Genomic DNA, 12,643 nt, shown 5'->3' on the forward strand with positions numbered 1-12,643 from the left:
CTGAGCCCAGACACACGGGGACAGGTAGGAGGCAAGGGCCCTGCCCTCTCGGCTCACCAGGGCGCTGAGACCCTGGGGCTGGCAATGGCCCACCCTCCTTCTCACTGGACCTGGCTGAGCTCCTTCTTGGTGTCCCTCCCCTACTGAGATGGAGTGCACACGCATGATCCACAGTAAACAGAGGAACAGCCGCGTGAGACCTGACGTCAGGGATGGGCCTCAAAGCAAACAGGAGGAGGGGAGTGGGGAGCGAGTGCTGGGGCGTGGCGGGGGCTGGATCACGTGAGAGTGGCCTTGGGCTGATCCTCATCAAATCCACGAGGACCTGGGAATCTGTTGTTCTGTGTTTGATCTGTCCCCCCAAAACAACAAACAACAACACTCTCAGAGCCAAGCCCCAGTAAACCCTTCCTCCTGAGGCTGACTTCCCCCACCTCCCAGTCGCCCTGATCTTTCTTGCAGAATGAAAGTCTTCCCTTAGAAGGGCGCGCTCACCCTCCGGCAGGGAAGAAAACGAAGCATCACTGCTCCTTCTAGAGGGCGGGGAGGACACGCAACGGGGGAGGACTTGTCTCTTCCTCTCCCGCCGTGCATCCCCCCGACGTGGCCCCAACATCTGTGCTGACACCTGCCGTCCCCCTGTCTCAGATGAGGGAGGACGTCCTGAAAACTGGCCGCCCTCCCACGCCCCGCCATGCATCCCCCCGACGTGCCCCCAGCATCTGTGCTGACACCTGCCGTCCCCCTGTCTCAGATGAGGGAGGAGGTCTGAAAACTGGCCGCCCTCCCACGCCCCCTGCCCTCTGCGGTCCAGCTCCTCCCTGGAAATGCGGGCAGAGCCTCACACCACCCTGCCCAGGTGTGAGCCCCGCAGCCTCACCCCAGCCCGACCTGAGCGCCGGGCCCACCACAGAGGACCCCTGGATGCTCCTCAGGGTGCCAGGGTCCAGTGACACGTAGCTGCTGCCCAAGCCGTGCTTTCCGATCTAAACCATGAACTTAAATAACATTGAGAGTTGGACTATAAAGAAAGCAGAGCACAGAAGAATCGATGCTTTTGAACTGTGGTGTTGGAGAAGACTCTTGAGAGTCCCTTGGACTGCAAGGAGAGCCAACCAGTCCATCCCAAAGGAGATCAGTCCTGGGTGTTCATTGGAAGGACTGATGCTGAAGCTGAAACTCCAATACTTTGGCCACCTCATGCGAAGAGCTGACTCATTGGAAAAGACCCTGATGCTGGGAAAGATTGAAGGCAGAAGAAGGGGATGACAGAAGATGAGATGGTTGGATGGCATCACCGACTGGATGGACATGGGTTTGGGTGGACTCCGGGAGTTGGTGATGGACAGGGAAGCCTGGCGTGCTACAGTCCACAGGGTCGTAAAGAGTCGGACATGACTGAGAGACTGAACTGAACTGAAATAACATTAGTAATAATTCCCTGGAAAAGAATGACATTTAGAAGCCCTAATCCCTGCACTTCCATCCAAGAACGAGCTCCTCACCCCACCTTCTTGACCTGAACCTTTTCTGGTCCAAAAGGTGCCGAAGGTGCAGCACCCCTTCCTCCTCCTCCGCTCAAAACCAACCGGGATGTGCGACCCTCTTCTCCTACACAGACCGCTGACGTGGAGACCGCCCCCTCCACCCCCAGCCCAGGAGGACACAGAACAGTCTTCAAGAAGGAAGCGAGAACTGCCCACCAGCATTTCAGAGTCGCCCCAAAGAAAAAGGGCAAAAAAGAGGAGAAACAGTGAAGGCAGGTCCCAGGGACCTCCCCCCAGCAGACTGGAGAACGACGTCCCCCAGACAGGGCCCCTGCAGACTGAAGCTGAGGGCCCAGGGCTGGAGGAGGCCCATCTTCCTCTCCGCTTGGGCAGGGCTCAGGCCCCAGTCCCCAGCCAGCTTTCCCCTCACCTGCCACACAGCAGGGTCCCCGAGCTGCCCACCATGAGCCAGGGCCCGCGTTCCACGGGCGCACAGCTTCTCCTACCCTCCCAAAGAAGACGACCTTGACGAGGGGCAAGACGAGACTACGCGCTCCTAGTTTTATGCATCAAAAATGAAGAAGGAAGGATTGAGGCTGAGGCGCAGAAGCTGCTCACAGTTGAAGGCCACGTGCCTCTTTCTGAAGCACACGGACCCTGCCACTAACGGTGTGCGTGCGAAGCTGCTTCAGTCGTGTCTGTCTCTTCCGACCCCATGAACTGCAGCCCACCAGGCTCCTCTGTCCATGGGGTTCTCCAGATGAGAACACTAGAGTGGGGTGCCATGCCCTCCTCCAGAGAATCTTCCCGACCCAGGGACTGAACGCATGTTTCCTGTGGCTCCTGCACAGCAGGCGGGTTCCTTACCACTGAGCCAAAGGAGAAAGCCCTTCCTGAGGGACACCTCCATTCAAACTCACAGGAGGGTGGAGCGCCAAAAGCCATAGGCCCCGGCAAAGCAAGCTGGCCTCTGATTGGCCAGCGCCCGGGGCTGTCAGGTACCACCCTCTGATTGGCCAGTGGCCCATTGGCAAGTGCCTCCCCCTGATTGTCTGCTGACCTACGGGCTGTCAGGTACTGCCCTCTGATTGACCAGAGCCCCAGGGACTATCAGGTACTGCCCTCTGATTGGCCAGTGGCCCGGGCTGGCGGATGCCTCCCTCTGATTGGCCAGAGCCCCACAGGGGCTGTCAGGTACCGCCCTCTGATTGGCCAGTGGCCCAGGGCGGGTGCCTCCCTCTGATTGGCTGGTGGCATCACTTTATCAGCTGGTGGATGTTTCACTACCTCCCACTTTGCACTTCACTGGACACTAGGGCCTGTTCGCAGGTCTGATTCCCTCACTGCACCGGAAGCTCCTGCAGGGCTGAGATGTTCACCTTCCACTCACCTGGGCACCTGTTCCTGGTGCCCGGCAAGGGTCTGACGCGCATGTGAGGTCTGCAAAGGCTTCAGGCAGAGCCACCGTCCCTCCCGAGCTTTCCCCACAGGACCAGCCTCTCCTGTGTCCCCTATGCACCGACACAGAAAGGGCCTCGCCCTCGCCCTCTGGTCATCCCGCCGGCAGAGCGCAAGACAGTTGTTTTTAATCTCAGCGGAAGGCGGGAAGCGATGTTTCCAATGCAAGGGTTTTTACAGTTAAATCACTCCAGTTACATACACACATTTTGATGTCATTTTGTACATTTATTTCTTTAAAAAATAAAAAGGCTAATAAAGTCCTTGTTGCCAAGGTGCTGGCAGGAAAGAACAGAAGATTGAATTTCCCCTGAAAGAACACAAGCCTAGGAAACAGAAAAGAAAAGAATCCACGCCCCCCCCCCCGCATTTCACGTACAGAGGCGTCACAAGAAATGGGCCCCTGGGGCTCTGTGTAATGAAACATGGACAAAAGTGGGCCAGATTGTGGCTCCATTTCTTAGGTCTGAGTCGCCGAGGAGGGGAGACATTCACTCCGACTATGGCTTACGATGTAGGCTGGGAATCTGCCAGAAAAATCACAGACAGTCGAAGCTGATGGGATGACGGCTCAGACAGTATGACAGGCGCAACACAGAGTGTCCCCCCACCACCACGCATCCCCACGCACCCAGCGGAGCATTCATCCTTCCCCTCCTTCCATCAGCTCTGCTCCAGCTGCCTGGGCCATGGGGATGCAGGAACAGCGTCCAAGTTAGCAAGGCCCCGCTCCCCCCATCCAGATGCCCTGGCAGACCATCAGCCATCACCCATGGTCACGTCTCAGGAGCCAGAGTCCTTGAAACGGGACGTGGGCAGGTCCATTCCCACCACTGGGCCCCAATCCCTGAGTGGGGTGGCCTGAGGAGTGGCGTGCTGGACATGGACTGCCCACTACCTCCGCCACCTCCAGGCCGGGGCTCGAGGCTCAGACAGGACCAAATGATTTGCAGACAGAGCCATGAACTCATGGAGGGGAGGGGGGCTCTCTGAATGAGAACCCCTTCTCATTCACAAGACGGAGGGAGTGACTCACAAGGCCAGCACTGAGCAGAGCCGGGAACTTGCCCCAGACCCACTGCCCCTGCCACCTGGGGGCCCAGAGCAGACAGAACAGTTACGACGGTGCTGGGGACACATCACGTACTGAACCCCGTCAAAAATCCTGCCGGAGGGGCTTCCCTGGTGGCTCAGTGGTGAAGAACACAAGTTCAATCCTCGGTCTGCGAGGAGCCCATAGGCCACAACTACCGAGTCTGTGCTCTGAGCCCTGCAGCCGCAACTACTAGAGCCCGAGCGCCAAGAGCCCGTGGCCCACAGGAGATGCCACCGCAAAGACGGGCCTGTGCATCGCAACTGGAGGTCAGCCCCTGCTCTCCGCAGCCAGACAGCCGAGCAGCAGCGAAGGCCAGCACAGCCAAAAATAAAAAAAATCTTACTTTAAAAAATCCCGCAGGAGCCACAGTCACCACCCTTTCCTACAGATGGGAACCTGTGGGGGTGGGCAAGATGCTGACCCAGCTGCAGGCCGCCCACCCCAAGGCATCACGCATACCGGGCCTCCACGCCGCGGGTGTGGCAGGGCAGCTCTGCCCACAAGAAGGGCCAAAACAGGCTCTGCCTGCAGGACCTAAGTATCCCCAGGAGCCAGGCCAGAAAGCTTAAGGCATATTTGGCCAAGTGCTGGCCAGATGAGTCGATTACAGAGGAGAAATAAACAGAGGGAATAGCAGAGCTATAATCTAACATCGCCCTCCTGTGAGCAAAAAAAAGACTCCTCAGACTACCAGACCCAGCTGGACCGGCTTGTCCTGGGCCAGACCCGCAGCCTCATGGCTGCCCGGTGGGCTCTGTGGCCACCGTCGCCTCCCGTCTCCCCAGGGGCGCGGGGAGGAGAGACGTGGCCTGGCCATGGGTGCCTCAAACACACCAGGCCCTGCCTGGGCAGACGGTGAAAACACAGGGGCCTGTGCGTACGTGTATACACTCACCAACACACGTCTCACACACGCAGACACACACATCCAAACACACCACAAGCATACACATGCATGCACAAATACACACAAACGCACACATGTGTAAAGCCCTTTCACATACGTGGCCTAGGGTGACCTTTACTGCCATCCTGTGAGGTGACAGACGTGGGAAACAGACCCCCTGGGCATGTTGGGGGCTGAAGAGGGTGCGGGCCGGGCCGGGCCGGGCCGAGCCACTTGCGGACGGCAGAGCCCCCGGGGTCTCACCGGGCCCAGAGCCTCCCACTGGATACTTAGAGCTAGAGAGGACAGTGGGAACACTGTGCTTCCTCCTTCCGCAAAATCACCACCCCAAACAGCAGCCACAAAAGCCCCTCCGCTCATTAGAGAAGGCGTCCCACACTCCGCTCACTGTCTTCAGGGATCACCCCAATCCGTCTACACAACTACTCTCAGAGCAAGGAAGCCGTGTCCCCCCGTTTCCCAGAGGAGAAAGCTGAGGCACGGGGCTGGCCCCCGCCCAGACAACCCCTTAGACGCAGAGGAACCCTCCCCGCAGCCCTGGGTTCAGTGACCTGACCGCCAAGGACTGTCCCCCACCCAGGGCCCAACGCGGGCAGGACCCCCAGGCCAGGGCAGGCGGCATCCCTCAGGTGGTCTTGATGCGGGGCCCAGAGAGGGTTAAGGACGGCCCCGCTGCCCTCCTGTCCCTTCCGAGACTCCCCTCTTACTGCGGCCACTCCTGCTGGCACAGCATTCCGGGGCAGGCAGCCCTGGGGGCGCCCCGCCAACCGAGTTAATGAGGGGCTTTCCAGCAGTGGGTAGCAGCCCTGGGAGAAGAGCGAAGCGGTGGGGCTGGGAAGGTCCTGCCAGCAAGGAGGACGGATGAGACAACAGCCAGAGGGGGAGGCGGGCACCTGTTAAGGAGGCCCCTTGGCAACAAAAGGAAGGGGGAGAAGAAAGGAAAGGTTGAGTTAGCATCACCTCCTCCAGGAAGCCGCCCCGGATCTCCCCAAGGGGGTCAACCCTCCACCCTGTTTTCAACAATGCTCGGCCAAGAGAACGAACAGTGCAAAGACCAGCGTCCACGGGTGGGCCTCCCCCCAGCCTGTGGGCCCTCTATCACCTCTGCCTTCCCCAGTCAGGCCTAGCCGAGGCAAGGGCTCCAGAGTCAGCAGCTCACCCGGGTGAGTGAAGGGCCTGGTGAAAGGGGAGTGGAGCCTGCAGGCCTGTAGGCCACGGTGCCCCTCAATGGCCTTGGGGTAAAAAGCGGGGAGGGGGCAGGAAGAGACAGAAAAGGGAGGAGGCCGAGAAAGGAGGGAGACAGCGAAGCACCCGGCTGGCCAAATGGGACCCTCCCTCAGCCCTGGTGAGCCCCAGGCCTCCCGGGAGAAGCACACAGCACCCGAGCACAGAGAGCAGACAGACCCGGAGTCTGGGGTCTCAGCCCCCCGCTGCCCCACAGGCCAGGCTGAGGGTTCAAGACAATGATGCGGGCACAGACCGAACAGTACGCCCGGCAGGGCCAGCAGCCTCACCCCGAATGCTACCACGCGGGCTGGCCTCCCGGGGGCCGGGAACCCCGCCCTGCTCCTCGTGGCAAACCCGGGGCTCCTGTGAGGGTGCAGCAGCGGGGCCTTGGGTGCCTGACTCTTCCTCGACCCTCGGGGGCTCACTGTTGGTAAGTGAGGGGCTGGAGGCCGTCGGGGTCTGTTCCCCAGACCCTTGCGCCCCCCGCCCCTCTCTGTGACCCGGGGCGGAGGCAGGGATGGGAGACAGGGCCAGACAGCCAGAAGGCAGGGCGGGCAGGCGGGCAGTGTCAGCGAAGGGCGTGGCCGTGGGGAGAGTCCAGAAATATCTGAAGGGTGGGGTCGTGGGGCAGGCTTTGGCCGGCACCCCAGGAACAGCCCCGGAGCAGCACTGGGAGAAGGGCCTTTGTGCTTCCAGCCCAGGGAGGGGACTCCTGCCCGTGGCCACTGCCGGGTGGCAGTGACCCCAGCTCCAAGCCCTCTGGCCACGGAAACCTGGACCAGAGGAGAGAGAGGCTTGGGGAACCAGCTTGGCTTCTGAACCCCTCCCCCTGACTGTTCTTTTATGGGGAGGAGAGGGGAGGGGAGGAGAAGATGGAAAAGGCTGTCTTTCCAGCCAACTGGATTGAGTCAGAGGAAATTTAACCATTTGGTGACTGTCAAGTCCCACAAAACTTGGACAACTCTTCCAACCAAATAATTGCCAAAAGCGACCACGTGACCGGCGTCAACCAATGGCGTGCCGAGGAGATGACCTCAATTTCCAAATATTGGGGTCATGTTTCATTTCACTTACTCTCCTTTGCCCGTTACAATGTTAAACGGCCCCAAATGCAATCTGACTTTTCATGCCTTCACACACTTGGCCAAGAAGAAGGTAGGAAAAAGAGCCATGTTCAGAGAGAACTCAGAAAACATCTGGTGAGTCTCAAAATGGAGAGGAGACGAGCTGCACCCCCCACCCCCGCCCTGGATCTCAGTGGACAGCCGCTCCCGCGGACTGACGGTGCCTTCCAAAAGGGTCCCACCCTGGGAGGGGAGGTCTGCGAAACCCACCCAGAGAGGTGGCTTCTTTGCAGGCTCTCAACGTCTCTTCGGCAGGAGCCAATGTCTAAGTCCACAGCCGCGGCCCAGGCGCTGACCCGGTGCCCACCTCAGTCAGGACAGGAAAGCGGAGGCAGGGGGCAGAGACAGCGAACAGCCCGCTCCAAACCCAGATGAACACATGATCTGCGTGCTCCCCAGCCCCAGCGTGTGCCGGTGTGGACTCCCCTGAAGGAGTCCCACCTGACCTCCTGGGGGAAAGCCCAGCAGAGGAGCAAGGGCAGGGTTATGTGGTTTTGTCCCTGACGGATGCCCAACATGGGTGCCCTGACCACATCCCCTGGCCCGCTCCACACCACCTCCCTGGAGGCTGCTGCTGTCCCCCACCTCCAATGACCCCAGGAGAAACCCAAAGCCTGTGAGCTGAGCTCAGGATCCAGGAGATGCAGGTGGCAGTCCAGGGCTGAGATCCCAGACCCCCAAAGCCAGGCTAGGCTCCCCACGCCTTCCCCAGCCCCTGACCAGCTGGACACCCAGATTCCTGTTCTCCCTGTCAGGCCCACCAAGCGCTCACGTGCCAGCAAAAAGGGACAGAATATCTTGATTGGTAAGTGGAAGGTGGAAGTGATTCTTCCTGTCTGTCTTCAAACTACAAAGCAGAGCAGTGTGAGGGCACTAAAGTGGTGCTTTCTCTGTGTGTGGGTGGGGGGGACCCCTGGCTGGTCCAGCTGTCCCCTGGGCCACCTCCCTCTGCCTGCACTCCCCCTGAGCCTGCTCTGAGTCCATCTCCCATCAGCTAATGGGAGACTTTGAGGGCCACGAGCTCTGAGGACTAAGGTGTTGGAAGACCTACCCCCACGGGATAGACAACCCCAGAAGTGATGCTTGGAACACCACCAACATCAGGAAAGTGTGTGGGAGGCAGTGGGGGCGGCAGGCATCCAAGCAGGCGCCCTGTGGGTGCTGGCTGTCTGGACGCCGCCTGCAGGAGACCGCTCCTTCTAAGGGCAGACCTCTGGCATAAACCCCGTCTGTATATCTTGAAAACCCCAGGCAGCCCAGACCCGGTAACATCTCCCTGCCTTGCGCCTAGAATCCCGTCTCTGGGCGGCAAACCCTAGAAAAACTGCTTCCCAAGAGAAGTTGGGGGAGGGGGGATTCCTGTTCCCCGCCCTCCACCCTCGCGGCCCCCCATCCCAGGAGGCCCGGCCAGAACTGACCCGCTGTGACTCTAGGGGGCGACCCTTCCCGGGTTTCAGGAAAGGAAGTTGTGCAGCGCGCCTGCGATGTGGGACAGAGAAGATAAAGTTTCGGGACAAAAGTCCGCCTGCCTGGTGGACAGCCCCTCCGGCGCATCCGACACGGAGCCCCAGCCTCGGGTCCCCCGACGGCCCCGGCGGACGGCCCGTTTGGCGCGGGGGAGGACTGTGCCAGCACGTCTCCCTCTCCGGGGCCCCCAGCTAATGGCATTCGGAGTCTCGGGCCGCGCATTCCTAGGCCAAGCGGGGAAGGTCGTGCAGGCGCAGAAGAGGCCGGGCGCCCGGGGATGACAGCCGTGCCGGCCCCGGAGGTGCCCGGCCCCCAGAGCCCCGGCGCCCCGCGCCCTTACCTGCGCGGCTCGGAGGCGGCGCCCACAGCAGCAGCAGCAGCAGCAGCAGCAGCGGCGGCGGCGGCGGCGAGGACAGCAGCGGGGCGCCCGGGCGGAGCGGGCTGCGCGCTTTCCAGCGGGTGTGGACGTCCATGCCGGAGGGGCGCGCGGCGCGGGGCGCGGGGCGGGCGCGCGGGGACGCACGGGGCGCGGGGCGCGGACTCAGCGGGGCCGGCACGACCTTAGCGAGGCATGGGAGCAGCCGCCGGCCCGTTCTCTCTGTGGCCGTGGCCCCCGGGAGGGTCGGCTGGCGCGCTCGCCCACGGCCGGGAGGGCTCGACCTGGGTCCGCGGGGCGCCGGGACCCCGCTCGGCTCGCTGGCCCCGGCCTCCTCGCCCCCTCCGGGTCCTTCTGGCCTCCTCCTCGCCGCCGCCGCCCCGCGACTCGCTCCCCTGGGCGCTGCGCGCGAGTGAGGTCCGGCGCCGGCCGCGGGGACGAAGGAGGAGTGCGACCTCGCCTCGGGCGCCGAGCACTTTTCCCCCTTCCCCTCCCGCCCTCGCTCCTGGAAGGCACCCGCGGAGGCCGGGGCTCCCCGGCGCCCGCAGCAAATCAGAGCGGCCGCTGGGCTCGGCCGGGCCGGCCCCCGCTTCCCACTGGGCGCCGCGGGCGGGGAGGTGGGGCCAGCGGGCGAGTGGCGGCGAGGAAGGGGCTGGCCCGGGGCGGGCGGGGACCCGAGCGGGCACGGCGCCTGCTCTGCCGGCGTGCGCGCGCGGACGGAGCCCCCCCCCCGAGGCCGATCCTGGACCCCCACCGTTCCCGCCCCAGGTGCCCACACCTGGCCGAGCCCCAGAACCAGTGTGGAGGCGCCCTGAGTTCGAGCATTTGGAGTTAAAAAAAAGTTGCAGCTCACCCCGCCTAACTTTTTCACGTACTTGGAGTTGAGAGCTCCTCTTCTGGGTGGAGATTGGACTTCCAATCCAACCAGATCGGGGCGCCCAAGACTGTAGCAGGCGCCTCCACCCCGACCCACGACCCGCTCTTCACCTTCCCGCACGGCAGACTGGGCATCCGTGCCCACGCTGAGGTCTGGACTCCAGAGAGGTCCCCCGGGGGGAGCTTGGAGGTCACACATCTGGGATATTAATCAGGCGGAGTTCGCCAGCACCCCCTCCCCTTCGCTCTTCCTGCGTGGAGACCCCTCTGCCACAAAAAGGGAAGCCAAGGAGACGCGTGTTTGGGAGGTGACAGCCGCCGAGGCTGAGGGTTGGGGACTCGGCTGCCCCGGACCACCGTGGGGCACTCACTGCCTCTCTTCCTCCACGTCTTTAAGCCTCCTAGAGGTCTCCCTGGAGCCTCCCAGCTGCGGTGGTGGGCGGCAGCCCCTTCCATTTGGTTCCCCCAGCCCGGAAATATCCACCCCGCCCCCTCAAAAGCCTGCTGAAGTCTCCCTCAAACCCCTTCCTAGAAGAGCAACTGTGCTGGTTTTTAAAGGGGAGGGAAGGTAAGTCAGGGGGCTCTTCAGAACCCAAGCCATCCCCTCTGCTTTGAACAGACAGTTCAGCCAGCGAAGCTGAAGTGGTGCTGGGAACCCCGCCCCTGGCCCCCAGACTGGACGTGAAATTCCCCAAACGCCCTTCAGTTGCGCCCTTCTGTAAACGGGGGAGGGGGTGAGGGGGGTTTGCGGGCTCGGCCTCGCGCTGCCTCTCAAGCCGCGCTCGGGTGAAGGACGGAACACACAAAGTGAAGGGAAGTGTCCTCTCTGGTCTAGACAGTTCTTCCTTGTTGTTTGCAACCTGTGTGAATCACATCTGTGATCTGCGGGTGTGCGTTGTGTGCAGGTCTGTAATTCATGTGCCGGTCAGCTGGAGCTGGTCCTTGGGGCACCTTCATGAGAGAGAAATTCCAGCGGACACCCCCTGAGCCCCCAGCCCACCTGGCCCCTGGAACGCCCCCTCCCCACACCACTAGGGGAGGCCAGCTTCCCCTGAAGCCTTGGGTGCTACCACAGGCCAGTGGTCTAGTTAATATAATGCAGAAGATAATGCTGACCCAGGGCTCCGTTCCCCCAGCAACACGGAGCTCTTCCGTGAGTCGCCGGTGACTCTGTGCCAGCTTGCCAGCCCTCCCGACACCTGAAACTCAGGATGGGCATCTGGTCCCCCAAGAGCTGATAGTCAAGGGACACCGTGTCCCCCAGAGAGCTGACCTCACAGCAATGAGAATGCTTGAGACAAAGGTGGGCTCATCAGTGCCTGGACTTGGGTGGGGAGGTCAGTTTCTAGCCCACTGAGAAACTCAGAAAACAACCCCTAAACTGAGCACCCTTCCCTGTCCGCCCAGGATGGTGGGAGGGTGACTGTGACGCCTGGCCACAACTGGGGGTCCAGCACCCAGCCAGACCTGTGTGTTGGCCACTTCAAAGCCACCCTTGCGCCAGGTCACACAAGCCGTAAAGAACACAGCATGTCTCCCCCTTACAGATAAGGAAGGTGAGGATCAGAGCGGGTGAGGGACTTTTATTCAAAGTACCGGCGCATCCACCCGTGGCCAAGCCCAAATTTGAACCCAGATTTGCCTTTGGGCAGGAAAAAGGGGATCACCTTGCCCAGATCCTTGCAAACAATGCCTCATGGTGGCTGACACCAGCAGAATCCCTGACCCTCCCGCAGCTGATTAAAACGAAGAGTCCTTTGGAAACTGTTTCTTTCCCTCTGGGCTCCAGGACGCCTGTAGTGACCGAGACACTCGTCCCCGGCCCTGCCTCACCCCCGTCGCCTCCCCTGGGCCTGAAATGCCACGCGGTGGCTCCAGCTCCGAAGCCACAAGCAGCACCTGCTCAGCTGTGAGCCTCCCTCCTCGCCTGTAATTGGCTCCAGGGTCCCACTCGGTCCCGCCCCGAGCGTTGACTTCAACGGCCGGCGCTCCACCGTGGCAGGGACTCGCCAGCACCCAGGGTTCTGAGCTCCCCTGGCCGTCCGTGGCCTTGTGTCTCCCAGGGCACCTGGCGGAGCGTAGGCCAGGCCAGGTGTGCCCAGCTTTGCACCTGGGATCCACCACCCACCTCCCCTTCTGCTGTGAGGCCTCCTCGCCGACTTTTTCAAGCGACGGATCATGGTCTCAGTGTCCACGACAGGCCCTAAGCACGGCCCGCTTGTGGCCTCTCTCATTCCCCCTGCCACCCAAAGGGGCCACCCAGCCTCCTGGGGTCCTCGGCTGGCTGGGAAAGCCCACCCTTCCTGGGGAAGCCCACCCTTCCTGGGGAAGCCCCCCGGAGCAAGGGCTACCTTCTCCCCCTCCCCCTCTCCCAGGTGGGAGCTCGCAGAGCCTTGGGGGAGGCAGAGGAACCAGTGATCTTGCCTCCCAGGGGTTCACTGCCCAGCAGGCCCAGGAGGGATCTGGGGAGCTCCTGCCCTGCAGGCTGAGTGGCTGGAGCTGCCCCCGCACTCACCCACAGCTGTGGGGCGGCCCTGAGGCTCCCTCCGGCTGCCCAGGGAAGGTGCTGCAGACCTGCCTCCGGCAACTGTGTCCCCAGCTGTGTCCTGCAGTTGGTGCCCAGGA

At 62.0% G+C, this 12,643-nt stretch overlaps 1 protein-coding gene across 3 annotated transcripts in view; it reads right to left on the reverse strand.

Annotated features, from left to right (window-relative positions):
- The window catches only part of COL5A1 (collagen type V alpha 1 chain), a 140,336-nt gene extending 130,701 nt beyond the window's left edge, over positions 1-9,635 (reverse strand). For 2 of the 3 annotated variants that reach the window (XM_055401113.2, XM_055401112.2), the window contains exon 1: positions 9,107-9,634. In XM_055401113.2, the coding sequence (XP_055257088.1) occupies positions 9,107-9,239 (133 nt within the window). In that variant the 5' untranslated portion in view covers positions 9,240-9,634. Of the gene's footprint in view, positions 1-9,106 lie in introns of all 3 variants that reach the window. The other variant, XR_008682561.2, reaches the window with a different exon arrangement.
- Positions 9,636-12,643: the final 3,008 nt, after the last annotated feature.

The sequence above is a fragment of the Moschus berezovskii genome, chromosome 11 (assembly GCF_049115385.1).
Source record: "Moschus berezovskii isolate FMDL1 chromosome 11, NW_MosBer_1.0, whole genome shotgun sequence".
Taxonomy (NCBI): Eukaryota; Metazoa; Chordata; class Mammalia; order Artiodactyla; family Moschidae; genus Moschus; species Moschus berezovskii.